This window comes from Pygocentrus nattereri, chromosome 27 (assembly GCF_015220715.1).
Source record: "Pygocentrus nattereri isolate fPygNat1 chromosome 27, fPygNat1.pri, whole genome shotgun sequence".
Classification (NCBI taxonomy): domain Eukaryota; kingdom Metazoa; phylum Chordata; class Actinopteri; order Characiformes; family Serrasalmidae; genus Pygocentrus; species Pygocentrus nattereri.
This window is the reverse complement of record NC_051237.1, coordinates 4462170-4487188: the sequence shown is the minus strand read 5'-3', so window position 1 is coordinate 4487188 and position 25019 is coordinate 4462170. Positions and strand designations below refer to the sequence as shown.

General features: G+C 38.4%; 1 protein-coding gene across 1 annotated transcript; it reads right to left on the bottom strand.

Annotated features, from left to right (window-relative positions):
* Positions 1–12383: 12383 nt before the first annotated feature.
* On the bottom strand, positions 12384–24457 carry cibar1 (CBY1 interacting BAR domain containing 1). Its single transcript, XM_017693258.2, has 9 exons — positions 24286–24457; positions 23411–23645; positions 23212–23280; positions 20544–20645; positions 19899–19904; positions 19594–19698; positions 19284–19397; positions 18265–18384; positions 12384–13158 (listed from the first exon to the last, which is right to left on the bottom strand). The coding sequence occupies exons 1-9, from the start codon at positions 24312–24314 to the stop codon at positions 13042–13044; spliced, it is 897 nt and encodes a 298-aa protein (XP_017548747.1). The 5' UTR covers positions 24315–24457; the 3' UTR covers positions 12384–13041.
* Positions 24458–25019: the final 562 nt, after the last annotated feature.

Below are 25019 nucleotides of genomic sequence, written 5' to 3'. Positions count from 1 at the left end.
GCATTCTACATTGAGATATATATATATATATATATATATATATATATATATATATATATATATATATATATATATGTATGTATGTATATATATGTGTGTATAGTGTTATTATGTGTAAGAGTTTGTGTGTAATGTCTATAAGGGGAAGTGTGAGAGATCATTTGTAGCAGTTAGATGTGAACTTTCTCAACAATCCGCCTTTTATTTCCTGTGAGAAAAAAGAGGTGTTTGAACGAATGCTGTACGGAAACCATACATGTGATCAGTCGCAAAAGAACACGCTCACTATCCCTAATATACTTGAATCATTTGTAAAGCAGCAGTGTATGTATAATCAGTTCATGTAAACTTTTCGGACGTCTGGTTCTTATCACCACCATTGTGAACAGCGCATTTCACATTAAACCACTCTGAATGACTTTGTTCACATCTTGGTTATTTTATTACACACTCATTTTTGAAAGATCAGTGGAATTCCCCCTTAATCATGATAATTGCTTTGCTAAATTTGCTTTACTGCATTGATATCAACACATGTTATGTTGCTGTCTTGCTTTCTATGATTTCTGTTCAACAACTTCAAAATCAATAATAAGCTTTGGCACTGCTTTTGCAAAAGGCTTTTGTATCATAGGTTGCTGTAGCAATATAGCTATCTATCTCACTCCTGATTTATTTGTGGAAACATTCAGCCCTTTCCAGATAAGCCAGATGCTGTGCAAGCTCTTAGCCTGCCCTCATTCAGGCTGTATTTACTGTGTTGTGAATCAGGTGACTGCTGCTCAATGGAACCCACTGGGCGGTCAGTAAATGGTCAGTAAACAAGGGATTCCCAGTAGCCTACTTTCACCGTTGGATGCATTACTTATCATAAGCAAATGGGCAACATCCTCTCCTCCAGCTTTTGATAACGGTGTGTCTGGCACCTGTCTGTATGTGAGTGTTTGCTGTCACACATGTAGACAATATGCAGTATTTCCCTCTTTGGCACTGAGGCCTTGTATTTGTTCTCAGTAATGAGGCGGTGCACTGACCATCCTGTGGAAACCGCTACATTTGTCTTTACTCCCCTTGGCAGCTGTTTCCTTTGTCTTGAGACTGTACTCAATTGTTGTGTAAGCAGAGGTGATTACACTCCGTATGAACTTCCTTTAACCTTTCTCTAACCATAGCACATAGCTGCCATGTCCTATAGGCCTTGATTATGGTGCTGTAATCTACCAAACATTCTACTAATCAAATTATTTACATAGTGAAGCTTTAACACAACTATATGCAGGGTGAATGCCATTTTTGTGCAACCTGACAGTTCCAATAAACAATTTAAAAGACATTGTAATCATCACACTAGTCAACAACATCATTAGGTAGTATTTTTCATACATTGTTGCTGCCTATATTAAAAAACAACATCTTTATAGAGTTATTTAGTCTATATTTTGTCATTGCTGGAACAAAACTTTGTATCTCCAAAATGGTAACTTTACAGCAGAAGGACAAAACCTTCCCAAGTTGTATTGGACATTAATGTAACGTGTAATTTTGGACCATTTCCATTGTTTTTGGTCCATTCATCATGAAATTGTGCAACATAATAACATAATGCAAATGGTAACTGGAGTAACTGGAGTATTTTTTGCAAATATATATAAAAAAAAAAAAAAAAAAATAGAGATATAAGCTTTTTTGCACGTCAACAACTATTTGTACCCTAAGTTGAGCAGAATACACTGAAATAGTAATAACTGTGTATTTAGATTGTTCAGTCTGATCATTATTTAGAAAGAAAGTTAGCCTAAAGTTAGCATTTAATATGTTATTTGTCTTGCTATGTAATATTCTGTTGTGTACAATTGTGACCATGAGCCTCATTGGTTTGACCGAATTCATGATTTTATATCATTTTCATGTATTAATGTCTTACATGTATTTGTCTTCTTTTACCACCGTGTCAACATCCATAGATTGTACACATAACTCAAAACAAATACTGAGAACAAATACAGAACAAATACTGACTGTAGCCACTACATGATAATAAAAATTAACACATCTGGGGTGCTAGATAGCATACAGATAGTACTAGCCTCACTTGGTCACCAAACTAGGAATTCATAAGTTGAAGAAATATTGTCAGCTAGCAAAAAACAAAACAAAATAAAAAACCCTGTCCCCAAGTGTCAGCCTAAAGCACTTGTAGTCTCTCAAAATTGACTTCCATCTTCAAGATACATCATCGGAAGAGGGTTTCCATAGCCTTTAAACCAGGGAATCTTGTTTTGGAGACTACAGCGGGAGCTTGGAAATAGATGAGCAGGCATTTTTACAAACAGATGTACCAATGTTTACCTTTTTATTTTGGCTGGAGTGTCCATCTAGTAAGTGATCTGGCTACCAGCAAATAAACAGCATTAGAGGAAGACACCATCTTCTGTTTCACTATCTTGTCCACCACATGCTTTTTGAAACAATTGGTTCAAATGTTAACATTTGACGTGATTATGTCATGCTATCTGCATTTTGGTTGGCCATTTGATAAAATGTGCTTGACAAAGTTGAAATGTTTGCACTGTTGCGGCTGAGCTTCAACAAGTTTGAAGTGAGCTGCAGGAGGGTTTACATTATGCAACACAAGTCAAATTTAGTTTTACATAAGTTTAAGGCAACTAAAGTTGTGTGGTGCTGAATACCGGATTAAAACCATACATCTGCACATTTCAGTAAAGAGATCTATATTTTAAGAACCACCCCCTTCTTTCTCTCATGAGAAATATAATGTCTGACCTTTACCTGCTCTTGCACGTCTGCAGCCCTTACAGGTGTGAGCAATAGAGGAATGCATAAATGAATGGTACAGGTCTTTACAAGCCAAAATTCAGCTGCTCAGCAGGACCCATCTTTCATATTAAAGTCAAACCCAGCTATAAAGGTGGTGACCTTTACACACTGGCACACTACAGCTTATGATTATTCTAAGGAAGGAACTGGATCATAAAAGTGGACAGTGTGAGTCAGAGCTACATTTTAGAGCTTAAAGTGGCAATGGTTTTGCGAGACACACGTCTCTAGTAACTTTCATCACTGTATTGCACAATCCGACTTTCAAATGAAAGTAAATTGTGCAAGTCAAGGAGATTAAAAGCAGTGACATTAGTGGAAAAAAAGCAGTGGCTGTATGCGCTCAACCCCCCAGCCTCCCCTTCCACCCCTTCTCAGAAGGCTGCTATTTGCTTTGGGCAAATGGGCCAGTTGCACAACTGTTCAAACGGCTTCTCACAATAACCTGCAGTAAACAGAGGTACGAAAGCAAGCAAAGCTGATTTAGCACCCCCCCCGAACAACAACCCCCCCCCCCCCCAAAAAAAAAAAAAAAAACTTCCACTGGCCAGAAATCACATACCTCTCTCTAGAACGCAAACAGTACAGTCCTCCAAACGTTAGCGCATATGTAAATGTACTCGATTATGAAATTTCAAAGACTTCAGAGCAACCTCTGCGTGCAGAGTATTTCAGCATACGCTTGTATTGCATCACTCAAATCCCTTACTTGTATAAGCTGTTTTTCTGTGCTATGATCTTATGATCTTATGTGGGGAAATTTAATGCTTTTTACCAGTATGCTGTATACTTGAAGGAACAGTGGAGCATTTTTCCAGGCTAATCTCTTTCTGTTGTATCCACATCATATGGTCGATTACAATGGATAATAATTTTGATGTGTATATGTACAGAAAACCAATTGACCAAGAAGCCAACGTACAGGTTGAAAAACACTGCTATAAAGAAATAATCCATTCATTCTCTCTGTGTCATGGAGCTCATATGAAGCTGCCTGAGTGATTAAAGGGATTTGTGGAATACCCTCTCCAACTCTGCGCCCTCAGTGTGGCCCCTTGTGAAATTCCAGAAAGTATAAATAGGCAAACTCTTTGCCTTTCAAATGGCTCACGATGCTGCCGAGAATCTCAGTGATTTTCACAAGAACACAATTGTCATTTCTCATGCTGTTCGGCAGGCGCGAGGGATCAGTGTCTTGTCTGTGTGAAAATCGAGAACATTATTAGACCACAAAAGGCCCTTTATCACTGCTTCTTCTGTCGCCTGAGCATGCCATCTAAGGACAGGAACTGCAGAAACCATAAACATAAATAGAGGCATGTTCCGGTTGATGAGGCCACCGCACAGCCAGTGGGGAAAGTGTTGTGCAATCAATGGGCTTGGCTAATTACATGGGATCAAATAGTAGCTCCATAGCAACCTCTCCACATTTTCCAAAACAGGCTGGAACGGCTGCGTGACTCCCCCATCCGCTGCTGTGACACGGCCACTTCTCCTGTGCCGCCGAGGTGATTAGCTTGCTCTGTTTATTCCTGATGACACAGCCAAGCGGCCCATGTTTGGAGCCAGTAGCACTGGATATGGCTTGGCATGTTAATGCAGTTCCAGTATAACCACAACTCTTGCCAGCATACAACACAAAATTACTGTCCCTGGTATGTTGGGAATTCACAACTCAACATTCTTCCAAGCCTGACTGTCAGCAAGCAGTGAGGAATGATGGCGTGGATGTGTTTTCTTCTCTGAATGTAAGGCTTTGGCCTTTGAAGGAAACGGTAAAAGTGTGCTATGACTGCACAACATGTGTGGTCAAAAGAAGCTGGGGCACATTCTACACTGTTCTACAAATCCTGTGGGATTTTCCCAATTAGTGCCCGCTTCCCAGCCAGTAGTGAAACCACAGGCCTGTCATAATAAAACCCCAGATGCTGATTTAATGGATTGCCTTTTCATTGCAAGCTACATTTGGACTTTACTTTTACTGCCAGACTTGCTGTGTTTTTGGCATGTTGGGTGAGTTCACAGTGGGAGGATCACACAAAGGACAGTTGGGTTCAGTACAGAGAACTCTGAGGGTATGTAGCCCCGAGGAACAGACTTTCTCACCTCTCACCCCATGAGAAGTACTTATCTTGTACATGTGCGCGCAAACACGAATAATCAAATACAATGGCATAAATTTAGATAGATGGACTCTTCACAAAGAAATAAGCAATGGAATTTTTTTGTATTTCTTATTTGTTTGGGGCAATAATTTAAAAAAATGGTGTTCTTTTTTTTTCATTTTTTTGACCTCACAATTTAAAAAATATTCATGTCCACCAAACAGTCACGATGGCACTTTGTGGCATATATAGTGACTCAAAATGTGCTCTACCAAATGATTGAGCAGAACACTAAAGGGTTAAGCACAAATGGATGTTCTTTAGTAATGCTTATCTATTAAATGTAGTCATGTTAGATTACCTAAGAGGCTGTACGTAAAAAAGAGTTCTCTGGAGAGATGGCATTCATAGGATTCAATAGATGGTTCGTTGGAGAACCAGTTTTTGTAAATGAGACGTGTAAGTTTGAAGAGCTTCTGTAGCTTAAAGAACCTCCACATAAGGGTTCCATAGAGATTAAAAGTTTCTCCTAGAACCCCACACTTTTAAAATGGAATGAACCACTTTAGTTTCCTAAAGAACCATGTTTGTAAGTGACATGTGAGCGTACCTATTAAAAGTATAAAGAACATTCACATTATGTAAAGCAGGGCTGGCTCTAACATTCAGAGACCCTTGAAGGGCTCCATTACCTAGATCTGGTATATTAAATTAGGTTTGGATCCAAACTGTGCAGAGAGGGACCTGGACTGGGCACCGTTGATATTCTCTACTAATGTCAGTGTTTTTACTAGAACCTTCCCATTATGTGGATGTTCTTTAAACTTCAAAAAAGGTTCTTCACACTTACAAAACTAATTTACAAAAATGGTTCTCCTAAGTAGTGGTTCTCAAACCAGTCCTCAAGGCCCTTAGATGGTCCACAGTGTTGCTCCAACCAACTTACAATGAAAAGGGGTAGTGCAATAATCTGGACCATTTGGGGGGGTCCTGAGAACCCAACTGAGATCCACTTCTCTAGAACTATGAAAGGTTCTTTAGAGAATTAAAAGTACATTGGGTAGTGTCATGCTGAGAAATGGGGGAATAGGAGGGCCACCTTACCCACCTAGAGAGAGTGAGAAAGCCACAGATGGCTGTGACATTGATGGGGATCTAACTAATGATCACCTGATGACAGGACCAACACTTTTTGCCACCTGGTTAATTAGTCCAGCCCTAAAGATCAGGATTAGTATAGTATGGGCACTACTGAAGAATCCCTACAGATGTAGAGGCCCCAGCAATACTAGTTCATCCTGCATTAATGCACCTGATTCAAAGGTTGGATCATTTAGATGAGTTTTTAGAGCAGTGCTGGGAGCCTTTCAGGAAACAGGCTTCTAATCCTGTGTTAGAAAGCCTGTGTGGTCAACAGACAATAGACAGTAAATGTATGGAGATGGATAAATTTGCTTTTCTAAAAACTGTTAACACCCCTAACGATAATAAAGGCTTAAAATGAATTAATAACACTAATATTTACTGTTCTGATTTACTAACCAAAGAGCTGTAGCTGAGGCCCACTCTTCTCATTTGTATTTTGAAATCACTGGTTTTCTTCAAGCCTATAAGCCTGGATGTTGTGATTAGCCCGTGTGAATACACACCTCTGAGACTCTAAAACGCTTGGAAAGAAAGTCTTGTTACATCAGGCTGCAGCTTTTTTATGGCTACGCATTATAGGTCACCTTGTTTTTAGTGTGTTATTAAAAGAGAGAGGAACATTGCAGAGAGAAACAAGGACAACTTGTACAGGTGTGAAGAGCCTTAGTGAGATTTACTCTAATTGGCTGCCAGATAGGGCAAGATGGAGGCAGATGATCCTCTGTGGCGACCCCTAAAGGGAGCAGCCGAAAGAAAAAGAAGGCTGCCAGCAGAGTTATGCTTCTATGTGGTGTCACAGGGCTGAAGTTTGTCTATAGAGCAGGACCCTTTCTTACATATTCAGGATCCCTGACTTCGTTCATGAATAATTTTCAACTTTGCAAAACCTATGGACCTGTCATTAACTCAGTTTACAAAGATGGTTAGCACCTTCCTCTGTTACTATTCAAGCCATGATTTATCTTCATGCACATGAAAGTGTGATGTTTATGATGTATAGCCAATCATGTGAATCATGAGTTGTGCAGCTTTTTTTAATTTATAACAATAAAAGCAATGCTGTCTCCACTGCTGCCAAGTTAGAGCTTAGTGGAGTAGTAATTGCATTATATTCTTTATAGCTATGTTGTATGATTTGCTTCTTCTGCAAAAAAGGTGTATCCAGCTTAAAAGTGATTCCCTGTAATGAGGCAGACAATCCAGGGCTAGACTGAACAAGGTTAGTAAGATAAGGAAGTTAGCAAGATAAGACAGACCCCAGCTCAAAATGCAAAAAAAGCAAACAAACCAGAATTTTCATTTTGATTGTGTTGATGTTGCCTTTGACGCTAAGAAAAATAAGACCTACAGCCAACCTACTGTCAAAGAATGTAATGCAAAAGTACATCCGTTTATGTCACTTTGTGAGAATCGATATTCTTCCACCACTCTACACACTCAAACAAGAAATTTCTGATGTGAGTTCAGAGATGAGTGTCAGTTGATAGCTTGCTGCATTTTCCCTGGCTGAGGTCATTCTCTCACAGGTCGCTGTCACCTTCTCATTTTCCCGTCATTTCTCAGACCTTATGAAACCTGGCGGGTTTACTTTGGTGATCTGCTGTACTTTGTGGGTTTGGATTTCAGTTTTTTTTTTTTGGTGTTAAATTTCAGCTCAGATTTTTTGAAGCCTATGCTTTTCCTCAAGAAACAGAGCCACTGGACATTGCTTGCTGTCTGGAGCAGCATGCATGTGCTGAATGCCATGCATCATGCTTCTCCACTGACTCAGCTTGACAAAGATAATCCAGCGTCTTAAGCAGATAAACATGAAAGGATAAGGAGTCTGTGTGTGCCAAGCAAACACTTCACAGCTACAAGTAAAAACTCTCCATCTCTCTGTCAGACACACACATTTCTGAGCTGCTGCTGCTGCTGCTGTGCAGCTGGCTGGGTCACGGCCAATGCAAGAAAATGCCTGGTTCGTCGTTTCCGCCAACACGGAGCTTATGACCTCAAGGCCTCACTGACAGATTGTATCAGATAAGCATTTGCGCAATGCTCTCTCCGTTTCAGCCGCTCTGCCTTTGGAGGTGGATGTCGAAACCATTAACAAAAACAACCACTGGGTGACAGAGATTGGCAACTGTAACATGAGAACAACCTTGCTCATAGAGTCTGCCTCCTTTTAGGGCATGTCAAATGATTAAAGGGCCTAAATAAAGAAAAAAACAGTCTTCACTTTTTTAGTTTGATGTTGTGTGTAACCATGGTTAATGATTCAAAATGTCCATACAGACCATATATTAAAAATTAATCAGCAAAAACAGGTCATTTTGAAGTTTTGTTTTTGTGATATCAAAATCCTATGCAATTTCATATCACCCTATTCAGCCTATTGCAGCTCAGCTCTACCACCTTATGTTGAAGTTATATACAGTATTTTAGTCTGGAATGAAGCACAATGCAAGACAGCCAGTCAAAACAGAGGACACTAAAATCAGCCTATTTGATTCCAGGGGATAACAAGGTTGGAGATTTTTTTGATCCCACTTGAAAGTCTTACATGTTAAACTGATATGTTACCTGTCCATGCTCAACCCAAAAATATGTTCATTCATAGCAATTGTTGCCAATAGACAAGCTTTACTGAGCACTGGCAAAAATCCCTTTCAATTGTGAGAAATTGTGCTTTAGAGCTGCTACATAGCTTTGAGTTTTGCATTTAAAATGTAATCCTACAGAGCTGGACTGTGTTATTGGAACTGATCAAATTATCCAGGTTGGAAACAACTGCAATAAATGTGGTGCCATGGTAACATCAACACAATTGCATAACAAAACCTATATTCGATGTATGCTAACAGTGTAACATTTCATGCACATACAAAATAAATATTATTTTAAAATCAATAACACTCTAAATTTAGGCTTGTTGATGAGAAATGAGCTCAGTTCAGATTACAGTTCTCATTGGATAGAATAATGTTTTTCCAAACATTAGAAACAGTAATTAGTGATAACACTTTCAATGAGCCCTACTACATAACAGTGGCATAACCATGCCATAAACATATTATGGCAGATATAATGTGATGCCAAGAGTTGTGATGACAGATTCTGCTCAGCAATATAACATTGTCACATTACAGCATCTGTCATGATAATTACTGATAACATGACACATCATTGTCCAGGGCAGTGGGTTTCCAGGACTGTCAAGCTAAGTCAAGTCATGTGGTCTTTATTATTATGCCTCAATCAAATTTATATATATATTTGTACAAAAAGTGAGGAAATACACCGGACATAAATATACAGAACTATGAATATAAATACAAAATACTAGACAGGACAACAAAACAATATATACGAATGGGCACATTAGCATTAAAGCAACTTGACCAATCTTATGCAAACATCGTCAACTGTAACTTTACAGCAACATTGAGGTCTCATAGCAGCATTAAGGCCATTAAAGAATTTAAAGTGCAGGTGTGCAGTGATGGTAAAGGGATGTGTGATCAATCTACACTCTTAAAAAGATGCTTCTTTCAAGGTTCGTTAGTAAAGAAAATGGTTCTATAAAGAGGAACACTCAAAGAACCCTTTGCATGACTAAAGCGTTCTTCAGAATGTGCTGTAGATGCTTTTATATAAAACCTTTTTGAAAAGGGTTCAAGAGTCCTTTTTAAGAAGGTTCGATATTGAACCATCTACAGTGCAATCTCCATCAGTCTGAAGGACCCTTTCTTGATGCAAAGAACTATTTATTCATGCAAAGGGTTTCTTGAGTGTTCATGTTTTTTTATAGAACCGTTTTCTTTACTAAAGAACCTTTGAAGAACTATCTTTTATTAAGCGTATGGAGGATATTGGAAAGGATCTAGGGGCATCGATGTGCTCAGTGATCTGACTGCCTCAGGGAAGAAACTGTTGCAGACTCTGGTGGTGGAACGGATGCTATGGTACCTTCTGCTAGATGACAGGAGGGTAAATTGTCCCTGAGAGGAGTGAGAGGGGTTGTCCAAAGTGTTGATGCTGTTGAAAAATCAAATACAGCTGATTCAAACCATCAGCTAATGAAGACCTTCATCTAGGCCATTACAGTTGAATTCGGTGTGTTAGAAGAGAACTGTAATCTCTTACAGTCCAGTCATATCATCCTTTTCTTTGTGCAATTGCTTCTTTATGTGTGTGTTTTACAAAGGGACCTTGGCTGTAACAAAGCCATAATAGAAATACATTTTTAAAAATATCTTCTTTTTGTTCTTCTCTCTGCATGGCTCTGGTCCTTAAAGGCCTAACCTACATAAAAAATGAACTCCAACTGCTTTCTATCTTGATATGATGCAATTACTTGGCATTTTGCTGGCGAAGTTATAAAACCAACAGAATGGAGCAGATTTGTTCCTGTAATGACAGTAGTAGCACCCGTCTGCCTGCCAGTACAGAGGAGTGAGCCAGAGTGGAGAGACTGTGTATAGTGTTCTCTGTCTCTATCACTAACACCATTAGTGACTCAGGGGGACACACCCCATTTTTGTTTTTTTAATGAAACCAAACACTAGTTCCTATTAAAGCGTCTGTAAAGATGAGTCAGAGGATGAGGAAGGAATCCCTGCCTTTGGACGTATTGGCCTAACTTTAAACCATTAAGTGGATGGAGTAACTCATGCAGGTGTATCCGTCACAAAAGACTGAGGTTTGTCTAAATATAGACCTTGAAACCACCTCTGGCACGTAAGCTCTTACAAAGCACTGTCACTCTCCCAAAAAAGTGAAGGCTTGCTTTACGTCTTGCCTATGATTTCTTTGCAATTGCAAATGTTTGCAGTAGGCATTCTTTTATAATTCCAACTCCAGTGCTGATTGGTATTTCACACAAGGACCCTTGAAGAGACAGATTTTACTTTGCAATGCCCCCTTGTGATAGGAATGATTCACTGAAAGCAACTCAAGCAAGCTGTAGAACTGGTAGTTATACAATTAGGGAGTTTTCTGGACTCATTTACGCAATAACATACATTACATAAGCATTCAAAATCAAAGCACAAACAGCTAACTGCTAATTCTATAGGTCATATTTCAGAACACTGAACAGCTTCACAACTGACCAATTTTCCTCCAAACCATTGTTAAAGAAACATATTGGAACTATTTTGCCTCAAAGCTGGTTTAAACACATAAAAGATTTGAGTGCTGATGAGTTTATCCAACAAGGGAATTGCAGACATGAACTGTGGTTTTATACAAAAGGCAGCATATTCACAAATGGGCTGCCTGAAAAACCAATATATTACAGTAAACCTGCTTAGTCTTTGTTATTGTGAACTGACAAAAACAAAAACACACACACACACAACCTAATGGGCTCTAACATTTCAAAAAGCCTTTGTCAGGCAGTAAAAAAACAGCAAGTAAAATAAATAAATAAATGAAAAACAAAATAATAAATCATGTCCACTTGAGGCTACTGCACAGCATCAATGGAAAACAGGTCTACTGTGTATAATCACTAGTGGTAATTGCTCTTATTTAACCTGACCTCAATTGAACACTCTTGCTTGTTTCCAACAGTCTCTCCAAACTGACCACCAATCACTCTGTGAAATACCTAATGCAGGCTGTAGGGCAGTATTTGATGGGCAGACTTTAGTGACTCATTCAGTCGATCACTCTTAGCCTCTCACACACATATGTAGTGTCGATGAGTCACTGCATCAAAGGTCGGCCTCTCTTTGTCTGCCTTTTCTTCTCTCGCACGCACGTTTGAACATGCATATTCTATTTGACTACGCAATACGCCACTGACATTAAGGACCTCACTATAGCACACCGCATAGGTTAATCCCAAAGGACACTGCAGGTCGTAGCAGCAACAATGACCATGTAAAAGCATACATACAAAACTGCAATATTTTGTAAGACTTACAATAGACTTCCGTCTCTGTATGCTGCAAGATCAAACACTGCATATTAATCAAATCTCCCAATCTGCGGTCATGAGAGTGTGTGTCATAGGGAAGGGCATGAGGGGAAAGAGCAAGTCCCGATTTCACCAGCAGCTCCGGATAGCTGTGCCTGACTAATGCATGACTGACATGAAAGTCATGACACAATGACGCACAGCTCTGGGTGGGTCAGGCTCCACCATGGCGACAGCATATACCGTCACTATATTGTGCATGGCTGTATTGACACTGAGGCGTCTCTGTTACTCATGTTCTCAAGACAAACACATCTCTTTCTGAGTAATAGATGTGCATGAGGATGCACACGCATCTGTAAAAAAATTCCACATAATCCATAAAATAGCATACAAAACCGGTTTATTTGGTTGCTTGACATTTTATAAGGCATTTGAGGGAAACTTCAATGATTTGTCTACATTTTTGCATAATTAAGTGTTTAAGATGTAAACAAACTCATTCAGAATATTTTGGAGTATAATGCTCCATTCTAGAGAAATTTATTGAGTAAGAATTGCTCACAGTGGTGGTTATAGGAACCAGATGTCTAAAGAGTTGCAAGCTCTGGAGCATTTCACATCAAATCGCTCTGAATGACTTAATAACTACATCTTAACAATTTAAATATGCAGCAGTTTAGAAAAATCAGTAGAATTCCCCATGAAGTTTTAACACTGTCCAACATCATGTGGCCAGGAACCAGAAATGTTAGCACATCATGCAAGAGAAATTAGAAAAATCATTTTAGTCACTCAAATACTTTTGGTCCTTTTCACAACAACAGCCAAACTATTACCTAATATCATTCTAAGATTCATATAAAAAATATTTACAAAAAACTTTACATGTACTACTCTAGCAAATAATAACAATAATTACTGCTGGTTATATAAACAGAGTTTTATTTTATGAGTTTAATGTAAGATCACTGTATAAAATACTAAATCACAACGTTGTAAAACACTGTAACGCCAGATTTAAGTTCATGCTGAATACTCAGGTTAATTCTCATCATCTGTAACATCCTCCAAATCATCATCCTCATCTTCATCCTCTTCCTCATCACCATCCTCATCATCCTCCTCATCCCTTTTCCTCTGTGCTTTTGGAGTCCTTGACTGTTTCAGAGAACAGAATATGTAGTTCTTGTTAAAGTAACAAGCTTGAGGTCATAATGAGTGATCTACAGGTACATGGTTGGAGGTACCCACACCTGATTAATAGTATTTAACTGCATACTTAAGAGGACCCACTTTGCCATGTTGGTAGGCAAGCTTTGTCTCACCAATGTTACTGTAGGTACAATCCTGCATGCGGCTGAAGACCAAAAGCAAAATATGTCAGAATGACCATGGAAAACATAAAAAGACAAGCAGATACTTAGATGCTGTTTCCAGAACACAGTACAAGGAAAACACTACAAGGAGAAGATTACCTAGATTGGTGGACTGGATCCGTATAGCTTGAATTTCTCCAGAGTTCAGAACATTCCAATCCGTGAGATTGTACAAAAACTAATAAAGGTGGCCAACCAAAGCTGCCAAAGTTCTCAAACAGTAAACTCATATACACAGCTAAAGCTGAAGTTAGCTTCTTATTCGCTGTGCTGCATTTACACTGAGGTGCCATAAACACACAACAAATTATGAAAGGTGGCGAATATGAAACCAACATCAGCTGACCTCGAAAAATGCATTAATGTACCTCAACAAATGCATCCTTAGTTTGCAGCTAACATGCAGCAAAGCAAAGCTGTGGGACATGTTGCACTGGCTGATCTGATGCCGTGTCCCAAACTACACACTTCTGTACGGTATCTACTGTATTAATGAGTGCACTTCTAAAGGTATATGCTCAATTTTAACTAGCATTTAGTTTGCCTGTCCTAAACCCCTGAGTGGCTCACTGTACACCAGTGTTAATTTATGACCAATTTTAATAATCCTTCTCGGTTTTCAAAGTTGCTGTCATGATTTCGGTATAGCGTCACAGGTTTAGCACAACAAAAGAGTGACAAAAACTGCAAATTAAAACATACAACAGGTGCATTCCACAATTATCTATTGCAAGTTGGGAAAGTGCAATATTAAATTGAACAACCATACCAGACTTAAAAAAGCAGTTTTAAGTCATTAATCATGCTCCAACAAAGTTTAAATTAAACAGACTTTAGAGCTAATCAAGGATTTGTTAATCTGGGTTTTATTTTAAATCGGGTTGTGTTGCACCACTTACAACCCCAATTCCAGTGAAGTTGGGGTGTTGTGTAAAACATAAATAAAAACAGAATACGATGATTTGCAAATCCTTTTCAACCTATATTCAATTGAATACACTACAAATACAAGATATTTAATGTTCAAACGGATAAACTTTGTTTTTTGCAAATATTCACTCTTTTTGAATTTGATGCCTGCAACACGTTCCAAAGAAGTTGGGACAGGGGCAACAAAAGACTAGGAAAGTTGAGGAATGCTCAAAAAACACTGTTTGGAATGTTTGGAACATTCCACAGGTGAACAGGTTAATTGGAAACAGGTGAGTATCATGATTGGGTATAAAGGGAGCATCCCTGAAAGGCTCAGTCGTTCACAAGCAAGGATCACCACTTTGTGAACAACCGCGTGAGCAAATAATCCAACAGTTAAAGAATAACATTTCTTTAGGGATTTCATCATCTACAGTCCATAATATCATCAAAAGATTCAGAGAATCTGGAAAAATCTCTGCAAGTAAGCGGCAAGACAGAAAAACAACACTGAATGCCCGTGACCTTCGATCCCTCAGGCAGCACTGCATTAAAAACTGACATCATTCTGTAACGGATGTTAATACATGGGCTCAGGAACACTTCAGAAAACCATCGTCAGTGAACACAGTTCGTCGCTCCATCTACAAGTGCAAGTTAAAACTCTGCCATGCAAAGCGAAAGCCACATATCAACAACACCCAGAAACACCGCCGGCTTCTCTGGGCCTGAGCTCATCTGAGATGGACTGACGCAAAGTGGAAAAGTGTCCTGTGGTCTGATGCGTCCACATTTCAAATTGTTTTTGGAAATCATGGACGTCGTGTCCTCCGGGCCAAAGAGGAAAAGGACTGTCTGGATTGTGATCAGCACAAAGTTCAAAAGCCAGCATCTCTGATGGTGTGGGGGTGTGTTAGAGCCCATGGCAGGGGTAACTGGCACATCTGTGAAGGCACCATTAATGCTGAAAGGTACATACAGGTTTTGGAGCAACATCTGCTGCCATCCAAGCAACGTCTTTTTCAAGGACGTCCTGCTTATTTCAGCAAGACGATGCCAAGCCACATTCTGCACGTGTTACAACAGCGTGGCTTCATAGTAAAAGAGTGCGGGTGCTAGACTGGCCTGCCTGCGGTCCAGACCGTCTACCATTGAAAATGTGTGGCGCATTATGAGGCGCAAAATACGACAGCGGAGCCCCCCGGACTGTTGAGCAACTGAAGTTGTACATCAAGCAAGAATGGGAAAGAATTCCACCTACAAAACTTCAACAATTAGTGTCCTCAGTTCCCAAATGCTTATTGAGTGTTGTTAAAAGGAAAGGTGATGTAACACAGTGGGAAACACGCCCCTGTCCCAACTTCTTTGGAACGTGTTGCAGGCATCAAATTCAAAATGAGTGAATATTTGCAAAAAACAAGGTTTATCCATTTGAACATTAAATATCTTGTCTTTGTAGTGTATTCAATTGAATATAGGTTGAAAAGGATTTGCAAACCATCGTATTCTGATTTTATTTATGTTTTACACAACGTCCCAACTTCATTGGAATTGGGGTTGAAATTTTAAACATAGATTAACAAATTTGCATTGGAAGCCTTAACCAGCTATTCATTTTAATTGTCTGACATGATGGATTCAGCATAAACAGTATAAATAAACAATAATATTACTCTCCACACCAATCATCGTCTGTAAGTATTTTTTTTTTTCATTTAAATGGAAACTAGTATAGGGCTACATCAGAAATAACTTTCACAGGCAAAGATCGAATTTAGACCTTTAAACAGTCCGTTATTACACTCGGAAGCTCTTTTGAGAAGACTGCTAAATTTATTAACTTTTTTTTAATGTTGCAGTTTCACTGTAAAAGCTTAATAATTACTTACATTTCAACAAAACTGCTTATCTGCAGTATATGCAGTCTGTCCAAACAACAATCCATTAAATTCACAATAGCAGAACCAAGCAGACTCAATTAAAAAAAACTGGTAGGAAAAATGTAAATAAAAACAGCTTTATATGCAAATCCCTTTGACCTGTATACATTTGAAAAAGGCAAGTCTTGCACCTGCACTCTTTAAATATGAAGCTACGCTGTTGTAACAAATAAATAATATGGTTTGGAGCCATCTTGCTGAAACTAGCTGCTACGTCCTTGAAAAAGACATTGTCTAGAAGGCAGCATATGTTGCTCAAAAATGCTTATGTACCTTTAATCATAAGTGGTACCTTCACTGATGTGCAATTTACCAATGCTTTGGTACTATCATGTCCCCATACAATAGCAGACAATGGCTTTTGAACTTTGTGTTGGTAACAAATGAGATAGTCCTTTCCCTTTTTGGCCCTGAGAATGCAATAGCCATTATTTCCAAAAATATTTTAAGGGGGAATCATCAGCATACGTTTCCACTTTGAGTCAGACCATTTCAGATGAGATTTAGCCCAGAGTAGTCAGGGCATTTCAGGATGTTGTTGATATATGGCTTCTGCTTTTTGGATAATAGAGCCTTTTCTTGCATTTGTAGATGCAGTGACGGACTGCGTTTACCAACAATGAATGTTTTCTGAAGTACTCTCAAGCCCACATGATTCAATTCATTATAGAAATATCTTGGTTATTAATGCGATGTCATCTTCAGGATTGAAGAGGGATTTAATGTTGTTTTTTTGCCTTTCTCTTTATGCATGTATTTATTTGTACAATACAGGGATATTCACTCGAAAGAAGCCCCTAATATTGTGTAATAACTCTCTCTAGGACGAATCAATCTGAATTAAACATGCAATGAGCTCCTCAGTATATTGTGCTTCGAACAAGCTGAGATGCCTCTGTATTGGAGCGATGAGGTAGGCGCCAGACAGCCATTGCAACGTTTAACCTCTGCAACTTCCGGGTGCAGACCCCCGTACCCCATCATGTGTCTGGCAGAAAACAAAGATCAGTTCCAGCATTGCATGTAATGCAATCAATCACACATACGTCAAGGTATGTAGCACATTTTTTGGTTCAGACTGCTTCATCATAACATGAGTTACAACAGAATATTCAGGGCCTCTTTCGAGTGAATCTCCCTGTATAATAACATTTTGAACTGTAAAAATGAAAAGCCCAGAATTCCTTGAAAACCACACCGTTTACCTGTTCACCTGTGGACGATTCCAAAACAGATGTTTCTAATTTCTCAGTCTTGCATTGCTCCTGTCCCAACCTTTTTGGAATATATTGCAAGCATCAAATTTAGGATTAGCATATATTTATAAAAATAAATGGAGTTCATATGGTACAGTACAGTCGTGCCCAATCCCGGTCTTGTAGATCTTCCATCCTGCACGGTTTAGCTCCAGTCATAATCAAACATACCTGATCCAGGTAATGAAGGCTTTAAGGGGGGTTGGAGTATTAGAAGCAGGTGTGTATAGTATAATATTACATAATCTCTTCTTTGTGTTTTCAACTGAACACCTGTAAAAGTCAGTTTACAAAAAACTTTGTTTTTATTTGTACTTACCTTACTGTCTCAGCTTTTTGGAACTGGTTATGTAACAGTTACATGGTGAATTATTAGCCATGCATTTTCGGTCTTAACCCAGTTTAGTATCATAAAATGTATTATTTGCACAAATTAAAGGGAGGTCTGGTGATATAAATATTACACACTATGCCAGTCACAAATCTGTGACAGATTTGGCAGAGCCACTGCTGACATTCCTTTAATACTGTGCAAATATGACCCCAGTTTAATGCACAGGGAAATGAAAATGCTAAAAGTAGCAACTGAGCTGATTACAGGAAGCTTTCCAATATAAATTTATCAGTGCTTTATGAGAGGCAATAATTTTATTGCTATTTACACCTTCAAATGAATAAAAGAATAGTTTTATGAACAAAAACAAGTGTAAAACAATTTATAACAGTAAGAATGTTCCCTGTGAGTGTGAATGTGAATAAATAGTTTTGAATAAAACTCACCTGTAAGGTCCCCGATTTACTCATGGATGTGCCAGTCCGATTCAAGGAAGTTTTAGAATTAGCACGGACTATCTCTAAGCGGGACTGATAGTCTGGGGGGTGCAGCGTGCTCCTGAACACCTGCAAAGACAATCAGAGGAGCGATGGACTACATCTCATCTGGCAAAACTAAAGTTCTATCAATATTAAACCAAGCGTTTATATTAGTCTATGCTGAAGGATGTTTACCATGGAAAATAATTTCCTCATACTTAAAAAATAACAGCCCAACTCCTTGACTTCTAATATAATTGTGTTACACGCCAACAGCTGTTCTGTTGTTCTACTCAGTATAGGAAAATACAAAATGACTGGCTGTGGCAATAAACTGACACATCAGCTAGAGGTTAGTTTGAATTGCTATGCCCCTTTAAAACTGATGTAATGTTGGAACAAAAAGGTAGAGAGACAGGCAAAACATTTAGCAGTAAGAATGCTTCAGGCACAGCCCTAACTCACTGCTCTGTATGCAAGTTATCTCTCAAGGTCATTTTTTTCAACTTCTCATTTTATTAGCCTCTATTACATATTGCTGGTTATGGTGATTACACATGACTTGCCTATAATAAGCGTGTCATAACATAACTACAGTTCCCATGATTTAACTGTAAAGCAAAGTTTAAATTTTTTTTTTTTTAAAAGGCCAGAATGGCATGCAAGACCTGGGAGTAGTCAAGTTAGACAAGAACAAAGCTCGTTTTGGCAGGTCAAGATATCAGGAATAAAACTATTTGCCAAAAAGAAAATTCCTCTCCCAACTGCTAGGCCAAGCATGTTTTTCAAGATGCCTTTCAAACTGTTACATAGCAGGGACTATGAAAGCGACTGCGTTCCAGGAAGCAAGACATTCAGTGTCGTAATGACATTTCTATTAGAGAGAAATGGAGCAGAACAGAACAGATATTAGACAGTCCATCAGGGTGGCAGAACGCGGTTGAGGAGAGCCTGTTCAGTAGTGTTGAAACAGAATGGGTGCACACCTCTAGATCTCCCTCCTCATCCACATTCTGGATGTGCTGATAGGCAGTTGTATACACCTCCAAAGCTTTGGCATGGAACATCATCTCTATGGTCACAAACTCCCCAAATACTTTCTGTATGGCAGAAAAGAACACAGAAGGATTAATATTCATGAAGGTGAACAGGGGAATCTTTGAATATTTAAAAGTGAGTTTCACATTCTATGAAGTACAGCAGCTTAGACATAATAATGGCTTAAAATGTAGGCTACATCTCAAAATGATGTAATGCTTTTGCCACACAACCAGTAAATTGTGCAATCTCAGTAACCTTGATATCTTGAATTTTCTGCTTTTCAAACACGTCTATTGTCTCCTCCAGTTGGCGAGTCGTGCGTGTAGCGTCCATTGTGGCTCTCTGGAGTTCACTCTCAGCCTGTCACGACACAAGTGAAACTCACGATGTCGGGAACAAACTGTTCAGAGCAGTCTGTTCATTTACTGTGGAACTTCATGATGGGAAATCACCCCAGTGAGAAGTGTTAAACTGCTATAAAGAAGTGTCTCACAGTAATTATGCAGTCATACAAATTGAGAGTTATGAAGAAATGTAAAATACAGAGTTTGATGGCCCACCTGTGACTGTAACAGACTGTTAAGAAAGCAAATTGAGTACAATGTTCAACACAAGTCTATTATTATTACAGTTTAATTTACTTTTTTTTCAATAAACAAATGTCATAGTCCAAGTACAGCAAAATATTCAACCCTCTGAAGTGTTTCTATAACTAAGCTGTGAAAAGTAAACTAGGAAAGTCTGACGATATGTTACAATGCTTCTGCAACTCTTACTTAATGACCTCAAGTTGTCTTGAATGTTCAAGCAAAAAGCTCATATTGCTGTTTTTCAATAAAACTCTTGTGGCAAATGAACTAAAGTCGTTTTAAATTTCATCACAGCCAACACCATTCATACCACCTGACACCTTTCAAAGCTCAATGTCCTCACTGTGCACATTAAAGCAATGAAATCATGGAAGAAGTGATCTAAGTAGTCTAAAGGAGGTTTAAAGTCAATAGAGGGGAACATTTCTAACTATAATCTGATGTTTCTATTGTCTTTTTTACTCTCATGATAAACAGGTGTGGCAAATCAATTCAGTTTTGAGGTTTAGTTTGTTGGGGAATACCGGGTCCGTGCAGTACAAGTCTAAACCTGTAAAACCCACTAAGGTGTAAACAAGAAGATTTGGAGTAGAAGAGAGCAGACAGGAAGGATACAATGATCTGCCTGTCTGAGGGGTTTCTCTGTCTCATTCTCTCCAGCTGCTGCATCTGCTTTGCCTCTCGGTTCCTAGCGTTTTGGGTCAGCTTCAGGTCTGTCTGCGGGTTGAAGGAAGGTATGAGGAATGAGGAGGGGGGAAAAAAAGTGATGGAAACAAGTTCTCATATTCATGCTCAGTATGACTTTCATCAAATGCTTTAAACAAGACAAGAAAGTGTTTTTTTCTGAACAGATGGAAATACTATGCAAGTACTTTTCATACTGTGGTTAATAACAAAATATACAATGCCTATATAAGTACTGGGACAATGAAGTCCAAATTTTTACACTAGCTAGATGGTGAAAAGATGAATGTAAATATAAAGCACAGAATATTTTTGATTGTGTCTCATGTTAAACACAAATAACAGAACTATGATTGCCTTCTCTCACATCTTAAGACCTCACCAAATCGAAAGTGCGTGGTATATAAGTTTCTAAATGTACATACAAATTACAATATGCAGTTCACTTCACCAAAAAACAGAGCTACCACAAATCAATGTAGCAGGCAAAACATGACAAGAGAAAACATGCAAACATGCTGATGTGTTACAGGCAAAATGTTACGGTGACAAAGGCCAAAAACATTTACTTTTATCTCAATAACTATGCTCACCTAATATGTGGGCTCAAAAGGGCTAGACTAGAAGTTTATTATAATAAGACATATATTCACCTTTTCATCATCACTAGTGTAAGAAATGTATAGCAATATATAGAAAGCAATAATCTCCACTTCACTTTCTCAATATTTAGGGGAAAGTATACTTTTGTCACATAAATGGCAAACATTATTGAACTGATAGGTCTTGAACAAATACAAATGAAAAGTTCTTCCCCAAATCCAATTTCAAATAGAGACACTGAATTCACTTACTCATCGAGTTCAATCATACACGGAATTTCACAAAGCTATCGCAGGACTCTTGTTCACAAATGCAACAAAAATGCAACTGTTTTACATTTACAAAAATGTATAACTGAGTAAAATGAGTCCAAACAGAACTTCAGTATTTTCTGGGACTTGCTGTGACAGAAAAGGGGGCATCTCCCAGGATACTGGGGATATCTTGTGTTGGTAGTGTAAGTTAGCAATTTAAGCACAATTACATAATATTCCTAAGATCCACCAATGACTACTCCCTAATACTCACCAATAATACTCCCTAATATTCACCAATACTACACCGTAAAATTCAACAATGACTGCTCCATAATATTCAACAATACTACTCCCTAAAATCCACCAATGACTACTCCCTAATGTCCACCACTAATACTCCCTAACATTCACCACTATTACTCCCAAGAATCCACCAATGACTACTCCCTAATGTCCACCACTAATACTCCCTAACATTCACCACTATTACTCCCAAGAATTCCCCAATGACTACTCCCTAATGTCCACCACTAATACTCCCTAACATTCACCACTATTACTCCCAAGAATTCCCCAATGACTACTCCCTAAAATTCACTACTACTACTCCCTAAAATTCACCAACACTAGTCCTTAAAATACACAATGACTGCTCCCTAAAATTCACCAATACCACTTTCTAAAATCCACCAATGACTACTCCCTAAAATTCACCAATTTCATTTCCTAAAATTCCCCAATACTATTTCCTAATATTCACAAATATTACTCTCTAACATTCACTGATACTACTGTCTAAAATGCACGATTGGCTACTCCCCAAAACTCACAAATACTACTCCCTAAATTCACCAATATTATTTCTTAAAATTCACCAATGTTACTCCCTAAAATTCACCAATATGACTCCTGAATATTCACCAATAATACAAAAATGAACAATGACTCCTCCCTAAAATTCATCAATACTACCCCATAATATGTACCACTACTAGTCCCTAATATTCTCCAATACTTCTCTCTAAAATCCACCAATGACTACTCCCTATAATTCACCAATACTACTCTCAAAAATTCACTAAGACTACTCCCTAAAATTAATCAATACCACCCTTTTATATTCACCAGCACTATTCTCTATAATTCACCAGTACTAGCCCCCAAAAATGCCCTGCGATGGACTGGTGACCCGTTTAGGGTGTTTCCTGCCTTCTGCCCAATGAGTGTGTGTGTGTGTTTGTAGTCCTTAAAATTCATCAATGCTACTCTCTAATATTCACCAATACCACTCCCTAAAATGACCTAATATCACTCCCTAATATTTACAATATTGCTCACTAAAATGAACCATTACTACTCCCTAAATTGAACCACTACTGCTCCATAAAATGGCAAACCTCTAGATTCAAGCATCAACTGTCAGGAACATGCCTTAACAGGTACTGAATTTCTGTTGTGTTTACATGATAAATACTGGCCAGTGATACAATCCAAACCCTCATTTGAACAGAGAAAACCACACAGCAGTGCTGCCCGGCCACCCAGGGCTGTGAGTGAAGAACAACAATCTGTGCACACACAGCCTGAGAATATGAAGACCAGAACAATGTAATGCTGCCCTCATGTGATTGCTAAGAGTAATACAAGATGTACTATATGTGCTTGATGACTGTAGACAAAGTGTAATACCAACCTACCTTTAGGACATTAAGGCATACTTGGAAAATCCTTAAACTTACCCTTTTCATTTTCACAACAGTACCATAGCCTTTCAAAGGCTCGACGACTTTAGCTTCAAGTCTTTCCACCTGTGAGTAACAGTTAGAAATTGGAAATGTCCGATCTGATAAAGAATACAGTCTTTTTCTAACAGATCATACAAAAAAGTTAACATGACCCATACATTGGTTTCATTAAAGTTTGATGTTTTTAACACACCTCTGCTTGGCGATAATCCTGAATCTTGGCAAGTTGGTCTGCAAAATTCTTCAATCCATTTTTTAGGTTTGGCGTTTCTGTGTCTGCATAAAGGCTTATCTGCCTGACCAGCACATCAGCTTTGTCCCTCAGCCGGGCAGTTTTACGCACATATGCTGCAAAAAGTTGACACAACTCTCCAAAGTGTTTCTCCACATGGGTGATGCTCTCCTGGATCTGCTTGGTCTGTGTGTCCCTTTATGAAACAGGACATGAGTAAAAACGAGCAATGAGTAAAAACGAAAATGTGGGAACAGGGCGCTGCTGTATTAACTGTACTAGCTATAACTCAGAGTTGTTTACGAGGTTATGAAGAAACATAACTATAATCTATGTCTTAAAAATCTGATATGCTTATTACATTTGCTGAGACGACTAACATGCTGGTGCGTAACTAGGTTCGATCTTTTTGAAACCTAAAACTGTTAGCTAAATGAAAAACAGTCAACCAGAATTCACCAAAGTTAGATAACGTTAGCAATCTGAACAGTTACGCTAAGTTAGTCAGCGAATGGGAAGTAAACTAACTAGCTAGTTAGCTGGCTACCAGCTACAGGCATGGAACTGGAAGAAGAAATCATTTATGATAGCTTAGCTCTTTATTTAACTAGCAAGCTAACCTAACTCGTTATTTTATAGGTTCCCTAACTAGTTATTCCGTCGGTATAAATGCTTGAGATAATTTAAATCAGACTCTGCATTCCTCTAGTTCTTATGTCGTGTATTTATCTCGCTGTGATTTAGCCGCTGGCTGCTGTTTATCAACATCTCCAGCAATGCTAACGTTAGCATCGCTCACTTAGCTACTCCCTGATTTACGAATTCACAGAAATTACCTTGCTCTTGCGTCGGGTGTTCGGCTCATGGTCACTCTCAGCAAATCTCTACCTAACTAATATTAATTTGTAATATTTTAAACTAATCTGGCTGAAGTATTTCTGTATGAAGCGGATCTCATTTTTGGCTTTGAGGGAAATGAACGCTACGCGCCGTTTCCATGGAGTTGGAGTTACGGCCACTTCCGGTTGAGTCAGTGGCAAAAAATATTGCTATTTATTATTTTATTTAATTATATTATTCAAGTGTATTTATTTAACATAATATTTATTCATGTATTCTTTATTTTATATTATATTATACTATATTATATTATATTATATTATACTATATTATACTATATTATATTATATTATATTATAATATAATATAGTATAATATAGTATAATATAATATCCCCCCGTTTAGCCCATAAAGACTTATGACCCTACAATACAAATATGGAAGGGTGGTATAGTTTTAAGTTGAAAAACCGAACCAAACCAAGTTAGTACATTTCCACTTTAAGTAACAATGTTAAATGGGCTATTTTGACCCAAATAGAACTCAAGAATTACGGTACCTGAGATTTGCTTGCACCGTTCTTCACCTTAAATATGCCGCAGCACTTTCATTGTCTTTGTAACGTTGCCAAAACCCGTTGTGATCTTTGAAATTAATGGGAATTCATTGTGATGCACTATGTTTCAAATGCATGAATGTCACCAGCTGCTCTGTCTGTCTCTGTGGAGAA

Excerpts from the sequence above, each read along its gene's own strand:
- cibar1 (XM_017693258.2), bottom strand. The coding sequence starts at position 24,314 with ATGAGCCGAACACCCGACGCAAGAGCAAG. Across the intron at positions 20,646-23,211 it reads CTGTTGTGAAAATGAAAAGG|ACAGACCTGAAGCTGACCCA; the intron begins GTAAGTTTAAGG and ends TTCAACCCGCAG. Across the intron at positions 18,385-19,283 it reads ATGAGGAGGGAGATCTAGAG|GTGTTCAGGAGCACGCTGCA; the intron begins GTGTGCACCCAT and ends TTGTCTTTGCAG.